At 57.8% G+C, this 25,122-nt stretch overlaps 1 protein-coding gene across 1 annotated transcript; it reads left to right on the top strand.

Annotated features, from left to right (window-relative positions):
• The first annotated feature begins 1,901 nt into the window (after positions 1-1,901).
• Positions 1,902-24,136, top strand: PRRX2 (paired related homeobox 2). Its single transcript, XM_032708591.1, has 4 exons — positions 1,902-2,145; positions 21,973-22,157; positions 22,315-22,493; positions 23,033-24,136. The coding sequence occupies exons 1-4, from the start codon at positions 1,902-1,904 to the stop codon at positions 23,166-23,168; spliced, it is 744 nt and encodes a 247-aa protein (XP_032564482.1). The 3' UTR covers positions 23,169-24,136.
• The last annotated feature ends 986 nt before the right edge of the window (positions 24,137-25,122 follow it).

Genomic DNA, 25,122 nt, shown 5'->3' with positions numbered 1-25,122 from the left:
GGATCGAGCAGGTAGCTGGATGAGGAAGGGTGGCACGAGGCTGAGCTGGGTCCCCCAGGGCCCAGTGGTCCCAGGGGTGATGCAGGAATCTCCCCCCCTGAGAGCATGGAGCAGCCAGGAGGGCTGATGGCAATGTATTCAATCTATATTCTAAAACACACACTGAGGGCATAACCATCATTGTCCTGGCACTGTGTGACATGGGTCCCATCCAGCTGGGTGCTGGGCAGAGGTAAAACACCCACCCAGGGGAGCATCCCCCAGGGAAGCAGGAGCAGAAGCAGCATCACAAGATCACAGAATCACAGAATATGCTGAGTTGGAAGGGACCCACAAGGATCATCCAGTCCAACCCTTAGCCTTGCACAGGACCATCCTCAAGGGTCACACCCTGTGCCCGAGAGTATCATACAAAGGCTCCTTGAGCTCTGTCAGGTTTGGTGCTGTGTGACACCAGCCCGTGATTTACACAGCCAAGGGGACAGAACCAGACACCAGAGCCAACTCCTGAAGTGCCCCTCAGGCCAACAAATTGGACCGATAGAACCAACAAATGGACCCAAAAAAGAAAAAGGAGGGGGGGAGGGAGGTTAGGCTGGCTTGTTTGCACACTGGAGGAGCCCCCCGCAGAGTCAGAGAGAGCCAAAATCTGCCTTCAGCTACACCCCTTCCAGGCTGGAGAGCTCTGGGAAGCTGCTTCCCTGTCAGGAAGATCAGATTTGGCAGCACTGGCTGGCTTAAAAATCTGCACGCCTCCGACTTGAAGGGGAAGAGAGCGCAAGAAAAGCTTTCGACAAATGTTAAAATAACTCAGCCAGGGGTTTGCCTCCCTCGGTCGCGCTGGAGCGGGGATGTTTATGAGCTCAGAGCTGGGAGATTTCGCGTGGAACCCTGCGTGTGCACAGCCCCGTCCATATGTGCCGGCAGCGGCGGGCAGGAGAGCGGCTGGAATCGAGGGGAAGGAATAATAACTGTTAACCTCTTCGATTTCTGCTCATCGCCCCGAGCCCAGCCCTCTCCGGACACCAGCAACCAGCCCCACGCTCTGCCCTCCTCCCTCCCTCCCACCGCCTCCTCCCTGCATATCTCTGTGTGTATATATATAAATATATATAATTTTAAAGAGGAAAAACTCCTTTTTCCCGGTGGCTGGTTTTCATTAGGGAGGTTTCTTTCTAACCCCAAGGGAAGCAGCCTATGAGTTTTTAACTGTGGTGCAGGACGTAATTATCTCATTAAGGCGAGAGAGCCAGGCTTTTCCCAGGAGAGGTGACCTTGCTCCGGGGTTGATGGGGACCGGAGGAGGGGGGGGGGGGTTGGAGGTGGAGGGGGGCCGTGTCCCCCGCTAACCCGCGGGTCACCTCTCCCTCCAGCCCCTCTCCCAACCCACCCCATCCCTCCCCACGGAGCGCAGCCACTTACACTTGTTGATAGAAGCACTTAAAACAGGGTGAGGGGGGGTGAGTGATGTGGTTGGGGTAAGGGGGGGGGAGAAGCGGGTCTCCCTCCCTCTCTGCCCCCCCCTTTCCGCGGCTTGGCTGCCGGCGGGGCTCGGCCCCTGGCAGGGGGGCAGGTCGCGGAGCTGGGGGGGGGCGAGGGGCCGCCCCGCTCGGCTCTGAGCAGGGGCGTTTGTTTGAACAGCTCCAGAGCAAAGAGTAGGGGAAGAAAGTTTGGGCTGGGAGCGTGGTTTTTTCCCCAGACGTCAGCACAAGGCGGAACAGGGGCTGGGGAGGGAGCCGGACTCGCAGGGCAGCCGTGATTTTTTTCTCCCACCCTATTTAAAAAAAAAAAAAATTATTATTATTTTTTTCTCTTTTTTGGGGGGGGTGGGTGGGGAAGGGGAAGGGGGCCGGGGAGCGGCCCGGCACCTCGGGGTGGGCTGCGGGCTGGGGGTGGGAGCCATGGACTCGGCGCCAGCCTTCGCCATGGACAAGCCGTTCGCCCCCGGCGCCGTGCGCGGCCCGGAGCCGCCCGAAAACCCTCAGAGCCGGAAAAACTTCAGCGTGAGCCACCTCCTCGACCTGGAGGAGGTGGCGGCCGGTATGAACGGGACCCCCGCGGCCGGTCCCCCGCCCGCCGGTGGCGGCAAGGCCATCCCGGAGCCGTCGGGAGGCAGCAGCGGCAGCGAGGCAGCGCCCCAGGACGGTGAGTCCCCGCCGCCCCGGGATGGGCTCCCCCGGGCTGGGGCAGATTCGGGGATGGGGCGTCCCCGCCGTGTCCCTCCTGCCGCGGGCCGGGCATGGCGGACAAAGGGGGGTCGGTGTCTCCCCGCAGCGGGGTTTGGGGTGAATCGGGGAGCGGGTAGAGGAGGTAGAGGAGAGGGGTGACTCCCGTCAGAGCGAACTGCGGGGGTGCCCACACCCCGACGGCTGGGACAGAGAGACCCCGCACTGGGAGACAGGGACCCCGCACCGGGGGACAGGGACACAGCACCGGGGTCAGAGACCCCGCACCGTGTGAAAGAAACCCCGCACCGGGCCAGGGGGCACGGGGACCCCTCACCGGCCGCCTCCCCGCCGTCAGCGGAGGTACCGGGTATTGGACGTTCCCGGGAAGTCGGTGCGTCCCTGGGCGGCCTGCGGGGTCCCCCCTGCCCCCGGAGCTCCCCACCTCGGTTTCCGGGCTCGGGGAGCGGGGGCGGCCCGGCGGGGCCGTGGGGACCGGGACGCAGCGGGTCTCATCCCGGCGGCCGCCGCTGCGCGTCTCCGGGCCGGCGGCACCGGCAGCACCGGGCCAGGGGGACAGAGCCGGGGCTCGGAGAGGAGACGGGGATCGACCCGGGACGCGGCTTCGTGGCGCTGGGTCCTGTCCGGGGGTTTAACGTTTCTAACGGGACAATCTCGCCCGCGACCCTCCGCGCCGCTCCGCCGGCCCCGCGCATCCCCGCTCCGCTCTTGGGGTGGGGGCGAGGAGGGTTCGCCCCGTCCTTGGGGCAAAGCCTCGGTCCAGGGGCAGCCGACAAGCCGCCAGAGCCCCCCCGCCGGAGGCGGGTGTCACCTCGGGGCACAGAGGTGACGGAGGGGAGGCAGAGCGTGGAGTGGGAGTGCAGCCCCGCCACCCCCCAGGCTCACCGCGAGGGCACCCTGGGGCGACATCCCCAAAACCTGCCTCCTGGCTGGGCTGTGGTACCCTGAGCTCGTTTTCTGCAGCCCCCAGAGCACAGCCTTGAGGTGCTGATGGCCCTGCCGAGGGCCTGCCCCGTGCCTGGCCAGGGTGCACAGCTCACCTGGGAAGCTGTGGCCGTGAAGGGGGCTCAGCCCACTCCAGAGGCTGCCAAGACCTGTGGTGAGAGAGGGTTCCCAGTGGGGAACCTCCCCCCGGGTGCTCCCTCTGTCCCCTCCCGGGGTTCCCACACTGCAGGCAGGTTTGAAGCATCTTTCTCCCACCCACATCTCATTCCCTGCACAACCTCTTTCCTCCATGGAGGAGCCCCACCGAGCCCCCAGCCTGCCTGTGCCCGGGATGCTGAGGGCTGGGTGAGGCTGGGCGCTGTGTTTCTGGGATGGTATCTGGTATTTTCAGCGTTATTTTCCATCCGCCCTCCCTTTCCCTTGGGTTCTGTTTGTACTTCTCACATTGCCTGTGGGACTGTTGGGCTGGTTTTCACCCAGTGATGGGACTGTACGGGGCACAGTATTCCTTGTGGGATCAGCACAGCTTTGGGAAACCCAGCCCAGCCCGCAGCACTCGGCTGGTGTCACAGGGCTGTCTGCAAAACAGCAGAGTAACTACTGCCCTGCTGAGCTCCTAATGCACCCAAAGAGCTCAGTGGAGACTGGGTCTGATGCAAAAAACAGAGAGAGAGAGGCAAGGGGCCTGCCTGAGTCACTACAAGCCCATTTCTCAACCAAAAAGCCCACTGTTCCTGGGGCAGAGGCCCAGGAGGTTTGGCGCCTGCAGATCCCAGCACTGCTGGCCCATGTGAGATATTTCCCATTAGCACCTGTTAGGGTGAGTTTGCAGGGATGAGGAACACATCAGCATCTGGGATGCTCTGACAGGCTGTCCAGGAGCAGAAGCATTTCTTCCCTTGGTCCTACCTGGAGAGAAGAACACCTAAGAGCAGCGGGCAAGAAGAGAATGAGAAGACAGAGTCAAAAACTTGCACCCATGCAAACATCGACCTTTGAGACCCGTTACCTGCGGCCACTGCCTTAACTGGGATGCAGTTTCATAAATTGAGATGGGTAGACTCAAAATCCCAGATGCAAAATCTGAGGCAACTGCCCTGCCTTTGTGAGCGTCAGCCTTTTGCTACACATCTGCGATGCTTTCGGCATCGACGCGATGACAGCAGAGGAACTTTTACTGGTAACGTTGTCTTTTATTGGCATCCTGAAGTAAAACAGCCTCTCAGCATTTTCTCTCGTCTTCTTCTTCACCATCTTGGGGTTTTTTTTCTGCCAGATGCAAGTTTGGAGCCCCAAAGGTCGGTGGCAGTGGGTTTATTATGAACACAAGTGGACACAGTACCCCAGTGTGTCTCTGCAGGATGTGGTTCTGTGCTCCATCTGGGAACCTGTTAGGGAGCAAGAGCAGCCCTGAACCTGCTGTGAAGCTGCTGGTACCCCTGTGAAGAGCAGGGCTTGCTGCAGGCCAGGGGGTGTGTTGGCAGCGCTGGCACAGGGATGCTTTAGGCAGCCCCAGGCTGTGCTCAGCAGGTTGCAACCTTGACAGAACTCCCTCCCCTTCCCCAGGGAAGCAGCAGCAGGGGGTTTCTGTTCCAGAGGCTGGCAGAGATGGAGAAATTTGGGGCAGGGTTTTATTCTTTGCAGAAGGGGATTCAACCCCCTCCTGCTCTCATTCATTACCTCTGTCCCACAGACCTTCCCACTGGAGAGGGTGGCTGGGGGCAGCCCCATGTCTGGGGCCCTCAGCACACCTCTCCTCCAGAAGCAGCCCTTCCACAGTCCCTTTGCAGGGCTAGTACATCCCTTCTTGCTGGCACCAAGAACCAGAGCCATCCCCACCTCCTCCTCCAGCCAAGGGACTGCTCAGCCCCTGCCTTGGCCCCAGCCCCAAACTGGCCCTGAGGGCACCCAGTGCATCCTCCTGGAAGAAGAGCATAAATATCTGAGCAACACGTTGCTCTCACGACACCGAAAAAATCAGAAATCCCACAAGCCAGGCAAGAGCAAGAAAGAGTCAACAGGGTGGTGAGAGCTTGTCCCTGTCCTCATCTTCATCTTCATCCTCCCCTGGAGCGGTGCAACAGCCTCCCATCGAAAACCTTCGGCACAGCTTCTGAGGTCTTGAAAGCTTGTTCACCTCCTTTCATTAGACTAACAAATAATGTGTAACGCGAAACATCTGTTAACAACAGCCCTTAATGTTCTCAAGATGATAAAGCAGGAGGGTAATTTTAGCCAGCAAGCCTTGACTGATGGCTTTTCAAACAATGAACTTACTTTTGGTGCCGCCTGGGGATGGGAGAGGGAGTCGGGCGCTGGCTCCGGCAGCCGCTTCGGGGCTGAAAACTCAGAAAGAGCCACTTTTGTCACAGCCAAGCTTGGAAGAAGGACGATGGCCCCTCTGAGGGGATCCTTCAGCATGGGGCAGGCATGTGTTGCCCAGTTGGCTGCAGCCACTGGGACCAGGCAGTGGGATGGGGAGGTGTGGTGGTTCCTGGGTATCCCATTTACAGAACAGCTCCTGCAGCCCCTTGCTCATCCCCAGGGTGGCTGCAACTCTGTGACCCACCCTGGGGCTGTGTGGATGCTGAGCTGAGCAGTGATGAAGTGAGAGGAGAGAAGAGGCTCCACCCAAGGGTGCAGAGGGGATTAAGATGTTGTCACAGCAAATTGGCTTTAATTATGTAAACCAGGGCAGCTGAAAAGGGAGAAGCGAGGCAGGGAGGGACAGGGACCTGATATCAGTGGAAAAGGGACTTGCTCTTGGGATCAAGCAGTGGCTGACTGCCCCAGATAGCCCCAAGCTGCTCCCAGGGCTCAGGCACCTTCCTCAAGGCAGAGCTATCCCAGCTGATGTCCCCATGGTGTCCCAGTCCAGGAGCCATGCTGGTCCTGCCTCATAGGGCACAGTTTGGTTCTGCTTCTCTTCCTAAGTGCCACTTGTCCCCACTGGATGTGGGGCACAGCTCAGGGACACCTTGGCCCTTCTGGCTGCCCTGTAACACCATGGCTGGGATGTGTCCCTGGGGATCTGCTTTCCCTGGGACCTCTGCTTTGCTGCTGTTAAACCCAGCATCACTAACTCCTGGCTGATACCCTGTGCCACGCTCAGGAAAACACAGAGCCCTGGGCCAGCGACACTGGGCCATGGGGAGCCAGTCGGGGCTCCCCTGCCCTGTAACCCCAGACCTGTTAGACCTCTCTCTCCAGCACCCATCTGCCTTCCACAGCCCCAAAACTGCTGGAAATCCCGCAAACCTCTGTGCTGGGAAGCTTTCCATGGTTTCTGGATGACTGGTCAGGGACAGACAGGGGTGTAGAGACCCCGACTCAGCCTCTGAGGCAGGGGAAGAGGCTTTGAGAAGTATCTGATAGATGTGGCTGCAACTCTCCAAGGAAAGGTTCTCATGCTTTTGTGCCCAGAAGGAGGGGCACCCCTGCTGCACAGGGTGGCACCATGACCTGCTTGCCCTGGCCTGTGGGATGAGGTTGGGATGCACTGGAGGGGGACACATCCTGCTGATGGGCAGCAAGGCTGGAGTGCAGTGTTTACAGCACCCATCATCCCTCACTGCTCCCCAAAACAGCACCAGCTGAGGGTGCCTGGCTGCCCTCCCAGGCTGGCAGACCTCCTGCAGGGCCTCGATGGGGACAGTCCCTGTGTGGCAGAGCTGGGAACGGTGGCATCCAGAGCAGAGGGGGAGGTGAGCCGTCTCAGTCCTTGTAAGGCCAGTGCAGTTGGGATGGGTGGCACTGGGACAGGAGCCATCCTTGCATGGACGTGGCTCTCAGTGACCAGACCATCACCTTCCTGTCCCCAGCACCTGCCTGGGGACATTTCCCTGTCTGGAGGGCTCTGAGGGCTGCAGACCCTAAGACAAGGGATTTTTCTCCATGCAAGGATGGTGCCCGTGGAGCTGCTGGAGCAGGACTGTCCCCAGGGGAGAGGACAGCACTTGCCAAGTGCCCAGTGCTGGCAGGTCCCCAGTGTAGCATCAGTGTGTCTTGATCCAGTTAATCCACGTGGGAGCTTCCTGCCCCAGCCCACCTCCCAGCCCTCCCCATTTGTCTGTGCTTAGTGCAAGGCTGGTGACAGGAGAGGGATGGATGGGTGGATGGATGGGGAGCCTGACAGGTCCCAGCTCACCCAGAAGGTTTCCAGCCACTCACAGGGAGCCCAGCATATCCCAGTCAGGAAAAAAGTGGGCTATGGGAAAGGACCCACCCTGTACCCCTCCCTAATGTGGGACACCCCCTCACCATGGCTCTCATCCTGTGTCACTGCCATGGGACCCGCTGTCCTGCACATGGTCCCCCTGTCCCATGGATGAGGAGAAACTGGTTCCCCAGGTCTTGTCTATCCAAAAACCTCAGTGGGCTGGGAGTGATGCTTTCCTGTGGCACAGGCCGGATAAGAGGCTGAGTTGGGTCAAAGCCCTGCCAAAACCAGCCAGAGCAGCACCAACTGCTACCAGGTGCAGGCAGGGATGGATGAGGGTCATGGCTGGGAGACCCCAGGTCTCGTGGAGCTTCTGGCATGGGGGTTACCTTGGTACCACTGCTCTGTGCTTCCCTGTGCCCTCCAGCCTTGAAGGGTGACACACACTCACCATCCTGCTCCTCCCACAGTGACACCCTCTCACCATCCGGCTCCTCCCATGGGGACACGGAGAATGCTCTGTGCCCTCAGGTGCTGTCAGGCTCCTACTGACTGGTGACACCAGGGCTCCAATTTGGGGGCAGTTTGGCCCCAGATGGGCTGAACACGCCCACCTGGGCTCCAGGCTCCCCCTGCCCCAGCCCTGGGGGGCTCTGGGTCGGAACGGGGGCCCCAGGAAGGCGCCCTGCCCACGCTGAGCCCTCCCCAGGGGCACAGGGAAATACATACCGGCACGTTTGTTTCTGCAGCGCCTGCAGGGCTCAGCGGGGTCCCCACACATGCTCACATCTGTGCTGGGGGAGCTGCTGCCAGAGGGTGAAGAGAAAAAAAAGGCAAAACCAGGGCCTGGGGAGATGGGTCCCCTCTTGCTGGGGGAGCCCAAGAGGCAGAGCAGCCTTGGCTCGGCCAGGAGGGCAGGAAAATCAATTTTCTTCCTGACTTCTCCTCGCTGGGATTTTTCTCCCCTCAGCACCCCCGGTGAGCTGGGTTTTGGCAGGCATTGCTGTGGCAGATGCTCCTTTCCAAGCCCCTTTCCAGCAGGGAAAGGGCACAGGAACACAGGGAAAATCACTGCACGACAGGGCCTGGAGGGGACAGTGGGGGGGGTCCTGTGTGTGTTGGGGACATGGGGCTTTGCCCCACTCCCCTGGGAGCCCTGGCAGCAGCCACTGATGTGCTTTAATCCCCAGCAGCTCAGATGCCCTGTGGCACAGCCATGCCCAGCCCAGGAGGGTGCTGGGGTGTGGGGACACCTTCCCTATCCCCCCTGGGCTCACTCGACCAGGAACAGCTCAGTGCAAGACTATTTCCCCTCTCCTTTTGGGCTCTTATTTCAGGGAATGGGGCTGATTCACAGGAAAAATATGAAATTTCGACTCTGCACAGCCAAGATGGGTGAATTTCAACGAATCAGCATTTTAAGAGAGCCTGGGTGTGTGTCTGTAGCTGGGAGGCTGATGAAATGATTTGGGGCTTTGAGGCTGCCTAGTTAGAAACCCTCCTCTCTCCCAGGGAGTGGGGCTGATCACCCCTTCTCCCGAGCCACGGGGAATTATCCCCCCAGAGCTCTAAAATCAGGGAGCTGAAGGGATGAGGTTTGAAGCAGGATGGGACCCAGGTGCTTTGGCCCTGGCAGAGGCTTGGTGTCCCCAGGATGGCACCTCATCCCCTCCCTGCAGTGTGAGCAGCAGCTGGAAGGAATTATCCTTCCGGGATGGGATCCCTGAGCTACGGAGCAGGCTCAGAGCATCCTTTAAAATGCCAGGGCAGTGGGTTATGGCTGGGCTGAGCTGGGACTGGGCAAGGATTTAGACCAGGGTTAATGCCGATCAGGTTTTTCCTGGGAAGTACAATGGGCAGAGGCAGCCATCCCCTGCCTGGTCACCCTAGCCGGGACAGGGAGGATGGGAAAGGCAAACCCTGTCAGGGAGGAAGGACTGATTTTTAGGGTTTCAAGGCTTTTTTTTCCAGTGCCTGTTAGCAAGCACTGCTCTGGTACTGCAAAACCAGGTCGTTTTTCACTGAACAACCCTAAATTTCCGAGAATTAAAAGAAAAAAAATCCCACCCTCGCCCTTGAGGCATTCCCAGTGTTTGCATTTGCCCGAGGGACACATGACCGCGGGCGATGTTTTCCAGCCTTCCCACGGCGTGACGAAATGCCCTGTCCATGCTGAGCATCCCTCACCAGACGCTTCCCTGCCCTGTGCTTCCCCTGGGAAAACCGGCCCCAGCGCTGGGACCTGCTGGGGACATCAGGGAGACAAATGGGGTCCCCTCGGCCACCCCCTCCCCTGCAGCCCCATCCGTGCCGGGCTGCAAACGGCAGCTCGGAGGGCGGCGGGTGTTAATTGAGCAGGAGATATAATGAGGCTGCGGTGCTGCTCCTTCACGCGGGATTGGGGGGAAAACAGCCCTTGGGATCGCGGGCGGGGCTGGGGCTGCAGCTCGGGTCCCGGGGGGATGCTGGGCGGGCTGGGAACCTTCAGAGAGCGGCAGCTCCAGCCGCCGGCCCCCTCCCCTTCCCTCCTCATCCCCCTTTGAGTGCATATAATAAAGCAGCTTTTCAGCTGCGGCTGCAGTGATAGATCAGGAAGAATTGTATGAGTCTATTAAAGTCTGTGTGTCTCTGAATGGAGACTGTGGCTAAGCCAGGCGCCAGGCTCGCGCATTGAACCAGATGTGGAGAGGCGCCATCCTTTCCAGCCACTGAATCCGAGAGGCTGCAGGCTTCACACGCAAGGAAACTGGAGTGCACATGGCAGGGGAGCCGGGGGAGCGGCGGGGAGCACATGGCAGCGGGGTGCTGGGGAGGGGGCACAGCCCAGCACTCCCAGCCCGCACGGGAGCTGAGCCGGGGGCTGCGGGGAGGAGCCCAGGGACAGAGCCGGGACTGAGGGGTGCAGCTGGTCGAGCCACCCCAGGCTCTGTGGATTGCACCCCGAGTTGTGCAGGGCATCAGGGGGGTGGCTGTGTTGTGTCTTGAGCTGTACAGGGCATTGCAGAGCGTATTTGGGGAGGTGGTGCGTTGCGCCCTGAGCTGCACAGGGCATGGCAGTGTGTGTATGAGGGGGGCTGCTCTGCACCCCAAGATGTACAGGGGGTCAGCATTGTACCACAGGTCATGCAGGGCGCTGCTCAGGTGGGGTGAGGATTGCACTGGACCCCAGGTCATACAGGGATGTACGATATGTGTGTGTGTGGGAGTTACATTGCACCCCAGGTTGGAAAGGGCAATGCAATGTGTGTATGGGGGGCCTGGCACTGCACCCCAAGCTGTGCAGGGCATTGCAGGGGGAGGGAGTGTTGCACTGAGCCATTCAGGGGAGTTATGCTGTACCCCAGGTCATGCAGGGTGGGGGGGATTGTGTTGCACCCCAAGCTGCACAGGACACTGCCAGGGCTGGGGTGGGGATGTCAGGGCACTGCAGGGACTGGGTGGGTCACATAGCTGCAGGGCTGAGCTGGGGGTAGCAGTGGCAGTGATGCTGCAGGGAGCACACAGGGGACCCCACAGGGGACCCCACACACAGCCCTGGGGAGCAAAGAGCCTGGTCCAGCAGCAGCATGGCTGAGGAGGGCACGGGATGGGTCACAGGCAGGGGCATCTCCTGTCTCCAAACCCACTGGCAGGCAGGAAAGACAAGGATGCCAACCTGCTGGGGACAGCTGTGGCTGGCAGCTCAGGGGGCTGGTTACCTCCTGAGCTGGGGTCCCATGTCCCCAGCAAAGGTGTGAAGCAGAATCCGTCCATGGGGTGCTGTGGAGGGGACGTGGGTGCTGTGGGGACAGACACTACGTGGTGCTGCTCAGGGCTGTGCTGGGCTGGGCTCGGGCCGGGGCAGCTGCCACGCTCCCTCCTCACCAATTTCACTTTCTCAGCTGGGCCGGCCACATGGCTGTAATTTGGGGGTTGTAAATACCTCAGGGGAATTTTTAAATTAAAAAAATAACTGTTTTCATTTAAATTAAAAGACACTGAAGCATTTCTATTAGTACTAGGGGTTTATAAAACTTAAAACAAATGTCGAAACTAAACTACCAGGCACCGTCCACTTCGCGAAGCCCTTCGTGTGTTTGACATGACCTGATTACCCACCAGGGGTTAAGTTTGGATGGGGTTTGTATGAGTGTTGGGATGCCCAGTGTGGCAAGATGGTGCTTGGTCTCCCTGGGGACCCAGAGGGGATGAAGGCTTGGGGTGATGAGGGTGAGGGTCTCAGCTCTGCTGGGCTTTGGTCAGGAGGACCCTGATGCAGCTGTCTTCAACCTGACATCTCCAAGGTGTCCCCTGGTGTCCTCCCCATGGCTGGCACCTGCCCCCAGCAACCTGCCTGCCATCCTGTCCCCTCTGTCCCCACTGTTCCTGCCGTCCCTGCCATCCCCACCATGCACTGTTCTGCTCTAACCTGGAAACAGTTAACCGGGCTGGGTCAAAAAAAAAAAAAAAAAAAAAAGATACGAGCCACTTATTAAAATGAATGTTTTACAATAAATTTGGCGAGAGGCCACCGACCTCAAATGAAAACCAGACTGGAGGACAGCGATGCTGCTCGCTGGCAAAGGTTTCCAGGACGTCTGTGCGTGCAGGCGCCCACGAGGGTCCTCCTTGGAGTGGTGGTGGGATGGGGTCCTGGCCGGGGGCTCCCGCCCACCCCACACCCTGGCCAGACATGGTGGTGTCCACGGCCACAGGACACTGGTGGTGGTTGTGTGATGGGCTCTCAGCAGGTGCTGGTGCTCACTGGTCAAATGGGTGCTCAGTGGCGTGTTGGGTGTGAAAAACACCCTTTTGGCCTCAGAAAAGAGGGGGGAGTTGGGTCAGTGGCAGTGGGCAGCAGGAGGGGGCACTGGGGATTCTCATCATTCCCCCCTGTCCCTCCCCATCTCCTTCCCCTCCTTGGCAATGACCCCGATGCAATGGGGTCTGTGCTTTAACTCGGTGGGCTGGTGTTGAGTTTCTGTGCCAGATGCCATTGGGTCTGGCTTGCTTGGGCTTTTGCCTATTAAATTTCAAAAAATCACCATTTTTGGGGGGCTGGGGAGGAGAGGAAGGCTGGGATCACCATGCCAGGGGTCCCTGGCTGGGAGCCAGCCCTCTACACAACGTTCCTGCTATGCAACCCTGGCTGATCAGTTTTATTTTTCAACCACTGAGCAGAAGTCCCAGCGAGCTCTCGACACCACGATGGCCCGAGGCACCCGCCATCCCATCCCCTCCCCAGCCCCGGGGGAAACCCACTTTGCACTTAAAATCGAGGTTTTGGTGGAGCTTTGCAAGCACAGGCGGGTGCTGCTCCCGCCAGAGTCTCATTAGTGTTAATTAATTACATGTGCCTGTGCCCTGCTGGCAAACCGTGTAACCTGTTGTGTCAGGCGGCCACATGTAAGAGATGCTGGCACCTCCACAGCTGCCTCATGGATGCACCAAAGGGTGCCTAAAAGGTCTGCAGGATGGGGGGGGAAGCAGCATCTGCTGTGCTCAGCCCTGATGCAGCACAGTGGGGTCTGACCTGGCATCGTCCATCCTGGCATTGTCCATCCTGGCATCATCCATCCCGGCATCTCAATGGCTGTGGAGAGCCACCCAGGCTATTCCCTCTGCCCAGACCCCTTGTTGCAGTGTCTGGGGCTGACCCAAACCCCAGTGTTTTGGCTGTGGGGTCCAGGCTGGCCATTTCCCTGCACTGCAGAGGACTGTTCACACATCTGTGAGGCATCACGGTGCTGCCACTCACCATGCTTGGCTGTTTTAACACAGGGCATAGCCAGAGCTGAGAAAGCATGGACACTGCATCCCCAAGGGGTGCCCAGGGGCTGTGTCCCCGGGAGCATCCCTGGGTGCTGCAGCAGTGCAAGGTGCAGGACAGCCCAAGCACTGGTCTCATCCCGCCCCGAGAAGGTCTCCTGGCCGTAGGATGAAAGCAAGCCCCATGGAGAATGTCTCCTCGCTGGGGAGGCTCCTGGCTGGTGCTGGCTGGGGCAGAGCCAGTGCCTTTTGTTGGTCCCTGGGCCTCCTCTGCGGGGGCTGGCAGATTCGCAGGAGAACAAAATTAAAATTCCTGCTCCCCCGTCGGTCGGTGCTTGGCTCAGACCGGCACGACAAACCCACCGCCGTGTCTCTTCCCGAGGCTCTTGGCTGTGCTGTGAGGGCTTCAGCTCCTACCACCCCCAGCCCTGCGGCCACAGGCGTCCACCTCGGGAGCCCTTTGGTCTGACACGGCCTCTTGGAGCATCCTTGGGAAAGCTGGGAGCCGTGGCACAACATGCACCCCATCCCCGTATCCGTCCTGTTTCCTCTCTCCCTCTTTGGTGTTTGCAGGGGACATCCCAGACTGACACCATCGCAGATGAGTCTTTGGAGGCTCTGTGTGACCCCAGCCCCATACAGGCAAGCTGGGTGAACCCCAGAGGGGAGTGAACCCCCTTGAGCTGTGCATGTTCCCCTGCCATGAGCAGGGAAGATTCTAGACCCTGCCAGGCCCTGGCAGCTCAAAGCCACCAGCGAGCCCAGCAGTGACACGGTGCCACCGTCCCCAGCAAACCCACACACGTGATGGACTTTCCCAGGAGGATTTTGTCCTTACCCTGCCATTTCTTGAGGGGCAAACCAGGGTATTAACTGGGGAGGAGCACCCCAGCTATTCCCTCAGCTCAGCTCCTCCATGGCTCCATCCCCATGGAGCACTGACACAATGGAGGCAATGGCAGTGCTGGAGCCGGGACAGCCCATTGTGTGGGGCTGCAGCCGCAGCCTCCTCCGAGCACACGGGATGCTCCTGGCAGCTCCCGAAATCCCCGCGCCAGGCCGGGGTCACCCGCCGCACAGGCACGGCCCCGGGAGGGAGCATTTCTCTCGCAGACCACCGAGCCCAAGGGATGTGCTCGGCATTCCCGGTCCCAGGCTGGATGCCCTGGGCCGGTGCCACCCGTCGGTGGGCGCAGCCAGGCAGTCTGAGCCCTGCGGCCCCTCACAATGGCCCCGGCTCCGGCTCCCGGGGTGCGCGGGAGTCAGGCGGCTGGGAAAGCACAGCGAGGGGCTGCGCCCGCCCCGCGCCGGGCGCCAGCGCTGTCGCAGGCTCTGAAGGCTGTTCCTGGAGCGGTTGTGGCAGGGGCTGCTCGCGGTGCCAGGCTCTGTGGTCTGGATCCCGGTGCGGGGTCGGGATCGGGGCCAGGGTGCTCGGGAACATCCTGGAGCTGTGAGCCTTGGTGGCAAGGTCTGTCTGTGTCACCTTCTCCAAAGGTCTGTCCGTGGGTGGTTCCCACCCCAGGAAAAAGGCAGGTGATGGTGCTTTCTCCTCCAGACCCCTGGGATAGTGGGAGGGAATTTCTTGTGCTGCTCAGCCTTCTCCCACCAGAGCTTTGTGGCCAAAGATGTTCCCCAGCCCCTTCCTGAGCCTTGACAGCATCCTACCAACCCTGCCTCCTCCTTCAGGGAATGTGGCTGCAATTAATTCATTAAATGCTTCCGCTGACGCAGGAGCTGGCCGTGCCAGAACACCGTTCCTGGGGCCTGTGCTTGGCTGGGTGAGCACTGTGCTGGGCTGTGCAGGAGCCTCTAGTCAGGGCAGGAGCCTCTGGCATGGTGGGAAGAGCTGGGAAGTGTTCCTGGACTGCTGGGCATGTCAAAGCCTCAAGGCTCTACCTGCAGCTGTGTGGATTTCACCAGCTTTCAGCTTTCAGGGCATCCTGTTTAAATCACAACACGTGGCTCAGCTGGCTGGTTCCTCACCTGATTCCCTTCTTCATCTCCTTCATCCCCTCTCTTCCTCCCTCATCATTGTGACCTCCTGATCTTGGCCCTCTCATGTGCTTGGGTTTTGCAGCAGATACATCACAGCTGCCCTTCCTGGAGAGGTGGCTTTGAGTCCACTCACAGCTCTCACCAGTGAATTTGGTGGCTAATAACAGGCTGGGACCATCCCTAAGGGAAGCAGGGTCCCACAACACAGGGATCTTCCTTTTCAGGTTCCTTCTGTCCCCAGTACCCATCTAAGCATCCCATTCCCAATGCATTTGCTGCACTAAAGAAGGGGATGAGCCAAAAAGAGGTTTCAGTGCCACCACCGGGTTGCAAGCACAGGTTGGGCACATCCCCAGTGGGATGCAGGGATGCTGTTGGCTCAGCCAGCTCTTCAAGACCTTCCCAGCTTGCTCAAGCTTTTGGCTGGACATGCTGTGATGGGTGCTCAGACACCACATCCCCGGCATCTGGGGGTGCGAGGGGAAAAGCCTTCTGGGCACAGGGGAGCATTCCTTCTGGGAATGCTCCATGCAGGCTATGCATGGAACATTCCCAGGGCTGCAGCACTGCCAGGCAGGATCCCCCAAAAACCGGGTGTCTCTGTGGCTGGGGGTAGTGAACCAAGGCTCTGGGTGGTTTCTGGCTGGTGCAGAGGCAGCTCCATAACCATAAAACAGTCTGCTGCTGCCTGTCAGTGAGCACAGGCTAAGGCCCTCCCGGGACAGCCTTGGCCTCTTTCTTGTTTCAGGCTTTTGCTGCTCCTTTTTAACAGAGACACTTTTCCCCCAGCAAAACTGGCAGCCTGTAAAAACGTGTCAGCGTTTCAGTTTTTTCACAATTAATGAGGTGAAACATCCTCGGAAACATTTCGCTGTAATGTTTCTCCAGTAGCTGAGACTTGCCCCTCTCTTAAATTTTTCATGTGCGCCACTTGAGCCGAGAAAGTTTCCTTCGGACTCAGCATATTTGGACCCCCCTGGCTTCAACCTCCCCCCAGAGCCTCCAGCATTCCCAGGGTCTTCATGAGGCTGGGGTTGGGCTGGAGGGGGAGCAGGGAGTGGCGGTGGGTTGGGATGAGGAGGTCAGAGCCTGCTCCCAGCAGTGAGGGGGATGGGTTTGAACCTGAGAGGGCCAAGAAAAGCCGGGACCAACACCTCTTGGGCAGGGGTTGGTGGCCCCAAGGGGCTTCTCCCCTGAGTAGGGGTGTGAAACCACCCAGAAAACAAGATTTATGCCGACAGGGTTTTGCCCCCAAGCTGTGACGCTGCGTTGGTCCTGTGCACCCAGGCTGGGCTCACTGGTGGGTGCAGGAAAGCACACAGAACCACAGTTCTGTGACCCAGCACACATGAGGGGGCAGCTTTCCAGCTGCTTCTCAGCCCTCTAGGGTTCCCAAGATGATCTGGGGAGATTTAAGACCTGTAAGTGGCATAGGCAGCTCCCACCATCAGTTTTGCAATAAGCCCTGTGCTGCCTGTGCCTGTGAACAGGGATAATTGTCTCTCTTCCCTCTGGCCTGTGGAGCATCCCTCCTGCCATCCCTCCTGCCATCCCTCCTCCCTGCAAACCCCTCTCAGGCTCCCAGACTGTCCCCAACCACGTCCCAGGACAGGGCAGTAGCTGGAAGTAGCTGCTGGAAGGGGGGTGCAGCTGCGCTCAGCTGCCCATGCACCCCCAAATCACACCTTCGGGTGTCTCAGCTGACGGTTACGGGACAGAAAGGAGCTGGAGCAGGCAGGCACTGAGGAGGGGCAATTCCCAAACCCCAGAGCTTCGCTCCAGCTCGCTGCAATCCAAGGGGAAACGCTTCCTCCCCATCGCATGATTTAGAGGAACAAGTTAAACAATTGCACATGAAACTCTGGCGCACGTCATCGCCGGAGCTCTCCTCGCTTCCCCCGAGTGTCTAAAGGGATGAAGGGAGTGCACATGTTTACCGAGAGAGACCATGGGAGAAACGAAAGACATTGTTTTTCCAAAGGATTTCTTGGCTGTAAAAGACCTCCACCACCCTGTGGCTTCCCTGATGAAGGCCCAGCGTTAATTTGTTAAATCCACATCAAGTGCCCGGAGAACCCGTTGTTTATTTTTGCTAATTCAGCCGGCCGAGATCAAATTGGGGTTTTATTTGTTAAGGATAAACCTTAATTAATAAAAGCTATTTATTTAGTTAGAGCTGGCCGCAGCCTGAGGGTCAGATATGCCACGATCATTATTTCAAGTAAAACAAACCCAAAACGTCTCTCAACAGTTTGAAAAACGTAGAAACTTAGAGGGCTGAATTTATTTGTCTTAGGAAGAATTTACAGCTAATTCCCTCCAGGCTATTTCAACCCTTAAATTGTATCCGAGAAGAAAAGAGGGGGGAAAAAAAATACCATTCCAGGCGGAGAAGGGAAGTAAATGGTACGGCAGATTTGATCATTTTGGCTGGGGGGGGGTGTGAAAAATTTAAAGCTTAAAAGGTCTTTGGCAAACTGCTCGCAAATAAATGAAACGTGTGAAATAATTTAATGGCAGAAAACTGTTCGGGGCTGCGGGGTCTGTGTCACAATGGAAAATGAAACACGTTGGAGGAGATGTAGCCTGGGCTGTTTTGCATGAGAGGGCTGAACTCACTCCCTTCTGACCTGGTCCCTGAAAAAGGGGGGTTTTTGCACCTCAAAGCCAAGTGTCAGAGCTGGATGCAGCAAAATCTTTCCCAGGCTGTGGCGGTGCACACGGAGAGGGTCTGCAGCATCATCTGGGGGAGAGACAGGCTGGCAGTTGGGCGAGGTGACATCGTGCTCCGGGATGAGCATTTTGCAGAGAAACCCCAGAAACTGGGTGTCCAGAGGGGAGTCACCCCACAGAGAGACTGGTGGTGATGGAGCCCATCCCTGAAAACCATCCCAGGGGAGCATCCCTGCCCAGGGACGCCGTGTCCCTGTGGCTCAGGCTTGCGAGCAGCTGGGAATGTCAGCACTGGTTGGGGCTGGCTCCCAGCTGCACCGAGGCCGTTTATCGTGTGCTAATGGAGGTCGTAAGTCAGAGCCGGAGCCTCGGTGGAAATTAGTGAAAATTACCTCTTTACAGCACTCGGCGGCTGCTGCGCGGGAGGTTGGGGGCCCTGCCAGCGTGGGGGCCCTCCTTGGCAAGCCCAGCGAGTCCTTCCTATGGAAAACGAATGGGAGCGCAGAGGGAAAAGGCAAGAGCTGGAAAAGTGGGCTCGGTTGGTGCCCAGCTGAGCCAGCGCGGCTCTGCCCCGCGGGGCTGTTGCCTTTGCAAATGGGGCAGGACCCCTCACTCCCCAGTTCACAGCGTGGGGTGATCCAGGCTTGCCAGCGTCGGTGCTCCCGCCTGGAGAAGGGGCTTGGGGTGACTCCCAGCGCCCTGTAAGGCAGAGCTCTGCCCATGGGCTGGCCGCAGTTCTTGGGCAGGCAGCATTGCCTGGGGCTGGGCAGCCCGGAGAGGAGGCTGGGGGTTACCTAGGGCACATCCAGCACCCCAAAAACTCATCCACATCATGGGGGGAAAGTTTCATGTCTTTCCTAACACACTGGGGCAATTTAAGTCCGGGCCCATCCTGCTCTGTGCAGAGCCCCCGCACCTCCCTCTCCCCATCCTCCCCCGCACGTCATCTTTCGTTATTCAGTAATGTTATCCCCCGGTTTTCCCCCTTCTCCTGCGTCTTTTTTTCCCCTTCAGTGGAAACTGTAATCAGTGGAAGATAAATACAGTGAAGGTGGCTGGGGAAAAGGCTCGGGAGCCCCTCTGACCTCGGACAACCAAGCCCTGCCCCAAACGAATCCCCAAATTGTAATTGACAAAGGCAAGGGTTTGGCTTTCTCCAGAGCCTCCCCAGGCACTGCTTTGGGGCAAAACGTCGATGGTGGTGAGCTGGGTTTAACTTTGTGCAGTTACAAACCCTTATTCCTGGAAGCCCATCGGGGTGAGGAAATGGTTTCCAATTCCTCCATCAAGGTGTCAGAGAGTCTGGTTAAATCCAAGTCCTGCTGATGGCAGTGAGATGGCAGAGGGTCTTCGGGGCACCCTCTCCATCCTCTTCCCCATTCCTTCTGTGGTACCACAGAGAACTTAGTAATGCTCATTTTTGGGAAGCTGGCTGGGGACTGTTAAAGCATTTCTGACAGAAACAATCCAGCCCAACTCTGTACATTGTAAACCTGTCAGACACACACCACCAGCAATTAGGGTGGCATTTATCTGGTCCCACAACCCTGCAGGGCCTGAGCTAATGGGGACAAGATGTGTTGATCTGTTCCAAGGCTCATCCCTGAGCAGAGCAGAGGATCCAGGCAGTCCCCCCAACTGTGGAGCTGCCTCCTTGCCATACAGAGATGGCCTGGAAAAAGTGTGGAAAGTTATTCCATTAAAACCAGCAATAGGGGCTGAACAAAATGCCCCAACTGAGGCATGGCCCAGGGTTTGAAGCTCTCAAAAAGCCTGGGAACCACTGGCACTCGGACACATCCTGACCCAACTCTGGTCTTAAACCTCGATCCCAGCATGCCTGCCAGCCCCATATGGGAATTGTTCAGCGATGCTCATCTCCCATGGCCATTTAGCCCTTCCCTCCATGGGTTTGGGGAGAGAGAAACCAGACAGAAATGTGGCCAGATCCTACAGAACTGGATTGAGAATTAATTTAAGAAACATTTCCGCCTCCTCCTTGTCTTCAGCCAAATTAGAGTGGGTGAGAGAAGCAATCACTTAGGGAAAAGTCCTACAGCCAGGTTTAAATTGGGGATGAAACCAAAGAGGGTTTATAAATTTTATTTATACATTTCCTAGGGTTCTGTTGAAATCATTGCTGGTTCAGCGAGGGCAGTGGGTGTCCTTGGTGATGGCAAGTTTTGAACCAAACTGTGGTCTGTCATTTCCCCAGAAGCCCTACAGGGTCATCATAAACCCAATGAGGAAACATCTCTCACCCTGGTACATCCCATAGCTCTTTCCCAGCCTGATGGTTCCCGTTTCAGTCCCAGGCTCCCAGAAAACCCAGGGACAACCATGGCTGGACTTCATGTATTTTAATCCAGCGGCTCGTTAGCTTGCTGAAGGGAAAACAGGACCAAAAAAGGAGTTTAACTAAAAGGGGCAACTGGAAAGCAGAGACTGGCAGAACATTTGAAGCTGCAGGAACAAGGGCTGGAGGGAATCCTGAGAATTTTATTTGTGAGCCTTTAAACACGATCGGCAGCAAAGGGCAGCCTGTGGTTTCCTGGCTGGGGAAAGGGCCTCTAACCCACACATATTTCAGGCACAGCACTGTCCATCCTGTCTTTACCCAACCGAGAAGGCCGTGTCCCAAATACAAGAGCACAGGCTGTTTCCAGCCCAAGGGATGCTCAACCAAGGTCCAAATGCACCTACAACACAATAAAAGACCCAGAGAAATGCTGGCAGCTGCAGCGAGGCCTTGGGAGGGGGACAGAGCTCCTTTTCCTCCCCTTCACACCCAGGGGTGCTCTCCTCTTCCCAAAGTCCCACCAGTTTGGCCCCATCATGGTCAAAATACAGCATTCCTGCATGTGCCTGGGCAATGGGGAACGGGGGGGGAGGTGGTGGCCAGGTCCCACCTCCACATCCCTGCCAGCAGATACTGGGGTTTCTCTGGTCTTCATGGCTCATCCTCAGGATGGGACAGCTCTTGAGAGTGGTGTACTCAGGCACAAAGGCCCTTAGGAACTTGATGCAAAACTTAGCAGTGGACATTTCACGGCTTGAATTATTAAGAATTAAGGTCCCAAGATGGTTTTTGTGGCCTTAAAGATCTTGGAACCCATAGTTTCCTCCTGCTCAACAGCTTGATGGTGTCTTGGAGCAGGAGAGTTAATATCCCTTGCAGTTGATTTTGTTTGTTGCTCGAGTATCATCTGAAAACCCTGCACTTATTTAATAAGTGCCACAATAACTTATTAGCAAGTATTTAATTCTTGAGCATATTGAGGGAGTGGTGAGTTCTGCCACCGTGGCCCCTGCAATGATATAGAGCAGAAACCCCCAATATAACCCTGCTATGAATCAGAATGTCATAAAATTATTAACATTTCAAATAAATCCAAAATGCTTTCCCACCAGTAGGTACAGATTGGATCCAGATGCTTTATTAACAGAAAGAATCATTAACCAGTACCTCCATAAGGCAGAACGACAGCGAGTCGTGCTCCCCATGAAGCCTTTGCAGGCAGCTGACTGGGTGTCTCGGAAAAAGACTTCATAAACTTGCCTAAACCTTATGATATTAGTGACAAAGAGGAGATTAATCTCAGCCTGGCTGACAGCCCAAGATCAATACTGAGAAACCAAACTACACCCTCAGCTTCATGTTTCCATGAGCCAGCAAAGCCAGAAATAAACACTGTGGAGGCTGAGCTCTGCGAGACGCGGTGTCGTTCGTTCCGAGCTCTGAAGACCGGGGTTGGATGAGCAGATGCTTGGCTGCAGTCCTGTGTCACCCTGGGGACATGCCATGGCTGGGGCTCCAGGGGGTGCTGGAGGTGGGAGCCTAGACCCTCGTCTTGGGTGTGTTTTAGTGCTGAATTTCCATGGCTGTTCAGGAAAGCTTGACCTAATGCCTTAGGATGAGCCGAGCCCAGGACACCCTGTGGGCATGTCCCCAGTTTGGATCGAGTGCTGCCCTAAAATCCACAGAGACCGGTATTCAAAATCAGATCCAGGTGGTTTTAGCCAGACGTGAAACCACCGCAGGTCTTTGCAAATATTGGGGTTAACCCTCAGCTCCTGCAGGTCCCGGAACAGGTTTAGATTCTCCTGGTGATCACAGGGTTGCACACATGCTGCTCCCTCCAGAGTCCCAGGTGCCCGCAGGGAGTGCAGACCTCCAGGAGGGACTGAGCCTGGCTGGGCTGTGGGGTCTGTGGGGTCTCACACGGGTCTGGCTCTCACGTGACCTCTTCTGTGCTTTCTCCACAGGTGAGAGCCTGAGCCCGAGCCGTGGGGCAGCCAAGAGGAAGAAGAAGCAGAGGAGGAACCGCACCACCTTCAACAGCAGCCAGCTGCAGGCTCTGGAGAGGGTCTTCGAGAGGACGCACTACCCCGACGCCTTCGTGCGGGAGGAGCTGGCGAGGAGGGTCAACCTCAGCGAGGCGAGAGTCCAGGTGAGCACAGGTTTGTGTGGGAGAAAACAACACCCTCTGCCTCGCCCCCAGGCGGGAGCAGGGACTGTCCCCTCTCTGGTTTCATCCTGCACACGACCACGATCGGTAGCACAGACGCTTGGGACATCCCTGCTGACCCCTTTCCCTCCCCACGCAGGTCTGGTTTCAGAACCGGAGGGCCAAGTTTCGCCGTAACGAGAGGGCCATGCTGGCCAACAGATCAGCATCACTCCTCAAATCCTACAGCCAAGAGGCAGCCATTGAGCAGCCCATGGCGCCACGACCCACCGCACTGACCCCGGAGTATCTGTCCTGGACCAGCACCTCCCCGTACAGGTAGGTGGAGGCTCTGGAGGAGCTGAGGAGGAGGTGGCCATAGGGCTGCCTAGGGACCAGTCCACTGTAGGAATGCAGCCTTGTGCTGCTGCTGGGGATTTAGGGAGTTTTACAGGGCCAAAACGAGCTTGTCTGACTTTGCTTTGGGAACCCCTTTCGTCTCTGAGCACCCACTGCCTGTTGCTGAGCAGGCTTCTCTGTCTCCACGCATTTTGGGGCCCTGGTACTCGCAAGGGATTCGCTTGGCCTCATGCTGACCCTTCCCACATCTCGGCACAGGAGGTGACATGGGTCCCTTCTGGTTCCCAGCTGTTCACGACCAGCCATCTCGTCCAAAAGCTCAAGGCAGGGCTTCCTGGTGCATACTTCGAGGGGTTCCCACATCCAGCCGGCCATAAAAATGCTGAAGCCTTGGCTGCTCTTGTGGGAGATCTCTGAGAGGGAAGGGGCAGTCTGGCCTGGGAAGCCGGCAGGACCACGAGGGGCATGGGGACTTCTCCGTGGGCAACGCCTCATTCCTCCCTGCTCCCTCCCCGCAGCACTGTGCCCACCTACAGCTCCAGCGGGACCGCGACGCCCACTCAAGGGGTGAACATGGCCAACAGCATTGCCAGCCTGCGCCTCAAAGCCAAAGAGTTCAGCCTCCATCAGAACCAGGTGCCGACCGTGAACTGACCAGGGCAAAGCCCGCCCAGTGGCCTCATCCAGGATACAACGTGGAGCTCCTGTGCCGGTCCAGGACGAATCCGCCACCTGCCCAACACATGTCACTCATCCAGTGTGTCTCAGCACCTCTTCTCTCCTCTTCCCTTCCCTTTTGAAGGTAGAGTCAGTCCCCAGGCCGAAGTGGCACATAATTATAGCCACATATGGAGCAAACTTGGTTAGAAACTTGCTTTTCCGCACACCCTTATAATAACGGCTATATATACACACACATACCCCCCACGCGCTCTTCGAGGACAAACAGACTTGCCAAGGGAACAAGAATTTGCTTCCAAACATGGAAGGATCTTGGACTATTGGATTTGACCAATTTGGGTATCTTACCCAGAGAGCCAAAGAGTTCTTGGGTCTTCTCCTCCCGCGGGGACGTGCAGCGGTGGGAGGACCACGAGCCCCCCTTTCCACCAGGCTGTGACTTGTGGCCCTCAACCACAAGTGCCAAAGCTGACCCGTGTGCTCACCTCTTTGCACAACCCCAGCCACAGTGTTTGCGACTTTGGGAAGCTGACGGCTCACCCATGCCACGACCAGTCCCAGCCAGCCCTCTGCACTGTGCTGCCTGCATTTAGGAGTAGCCTATTCAATGGCATCAGGCTTTGTTCCTTCCCAGAGGAGCAAGGAGGGCTGGAGCATCTCACCAGCCTCTCTCGGAGCCTGTGAGCTCTCCTGTGAGCCGGGGGTGCATCGCCAGTCCCCAGGCAGGCACCACTGCCCTGCCTTGGTGGGCTTGCCAGTGATTCTGCAGAGCCCCAGGTCATTGAACCGTCCCAGGGAAAGAGAAAATTGGAAAAAGCTGTTGGGTTTCAGCTGAGTAGGCGGCTCCCAGCGCTTCGTGCCAACGAAGGCTTCGCCTTCCGGAGGCACAGCCTCCCTGTCGGCAGCTCCGCAGATGTGAGCAGGGGTCTGGGGCCGGCGACTCCACGGGGGGAGGTTTCTTTGGTTTTGCAGAGAGGAAATGGTTTCCCCCTTGTCCCACCCTGCTGTGCAGCCTAATGAGGTTGCAAGGTGGGATGTGTGGGGGGATGGACATGGTGGGGGCAGCTTCGCCCCAGCCCATGGGACTGAGCCGCGGAGAGACGCAGCCTCCGCCTTCCCCTGCCAGTCCCGTGGCAATGGGGAACGAGCCAGAGGGATGGAGGTGTTACCCTCTGGAAACCAGGCCACTCTTTCCTCACCCACCACAAAATGCCACCAGCCAGGTGTGGGGACACCACCAGCTCAGAGGGGTGGCCCAGACAGAGAAGGCACCAGCCCTACTTGCCTGGAAGGGCTTGGCTTGGGGACTGTAGCAGCAGGTCTGAGGATGAACAGAGAAACTGCTGAGGTGCTTCCTCCAGATAGGAGGTGACACCTCCTTGGTGTCTGTGACACCAAGGCTGAAAGTGTCACAACAACAAAGTGCCCACCTGAGTGCCCACAGCTCCCAGGAACATCCTCTCCCATTCCCACTGGGGCTCTCACTGCAGCTACATGTGGGACCCTCAGCTGCACTCCAGGCAGCATCAACCCAGGGGTACTCACCGGGCACTCAGCTGGAGATCTGATGGGAGAACAAGGAGAGGAGCACATCTCCTCTGGCTGGGGGTGAACCAGCCCCTCCATCCTGCCTCCAGCCCCAGCTTTCTCTGCTCCACCCAATCTATTTGGGAATGACCACCTTCTCCTCCTCCAGCACGGCAGGTAGGGACAGGGCACAGCCTGACTGACACTGTCCACCCCACCCAGGGAGGAGTGTCACCCTAAATACCCATGCTTTGCCCCCATCCCTATTTCCAGGGCTGGTATTTCCCCTATTTGCCATGCCAGCAGCTCCCCATACCACACAGAGACTTGCCAAGCCAGGGGGAAGAGGGATCCACTGGGGATCAAATCACCCACCCTGAGAAACACCCTTGGGGCAGAA

The sequence above is a fragment of the Chiroxiphia lanceolata genome, chromosome 21 (assembly GCF_009829145.1).
Source record: "Chiroxiphia lanceolata isolate bChiLan1 chromosome 21, bChiLan1.pri, whole genome shotgun sequence".
In the NCBI taxonomy this organism is placed as follows: Eukaryota; Metazoa; Chordata; class Aves; order Passeriformes; family Pipridae; genus Chiroxiphia; species Chiroxiphia lanceolata.
Note: the sequence above shows the minus strand (reverse complement) of the source record. Positions and strands in the feature narration are given on the sequence as shown.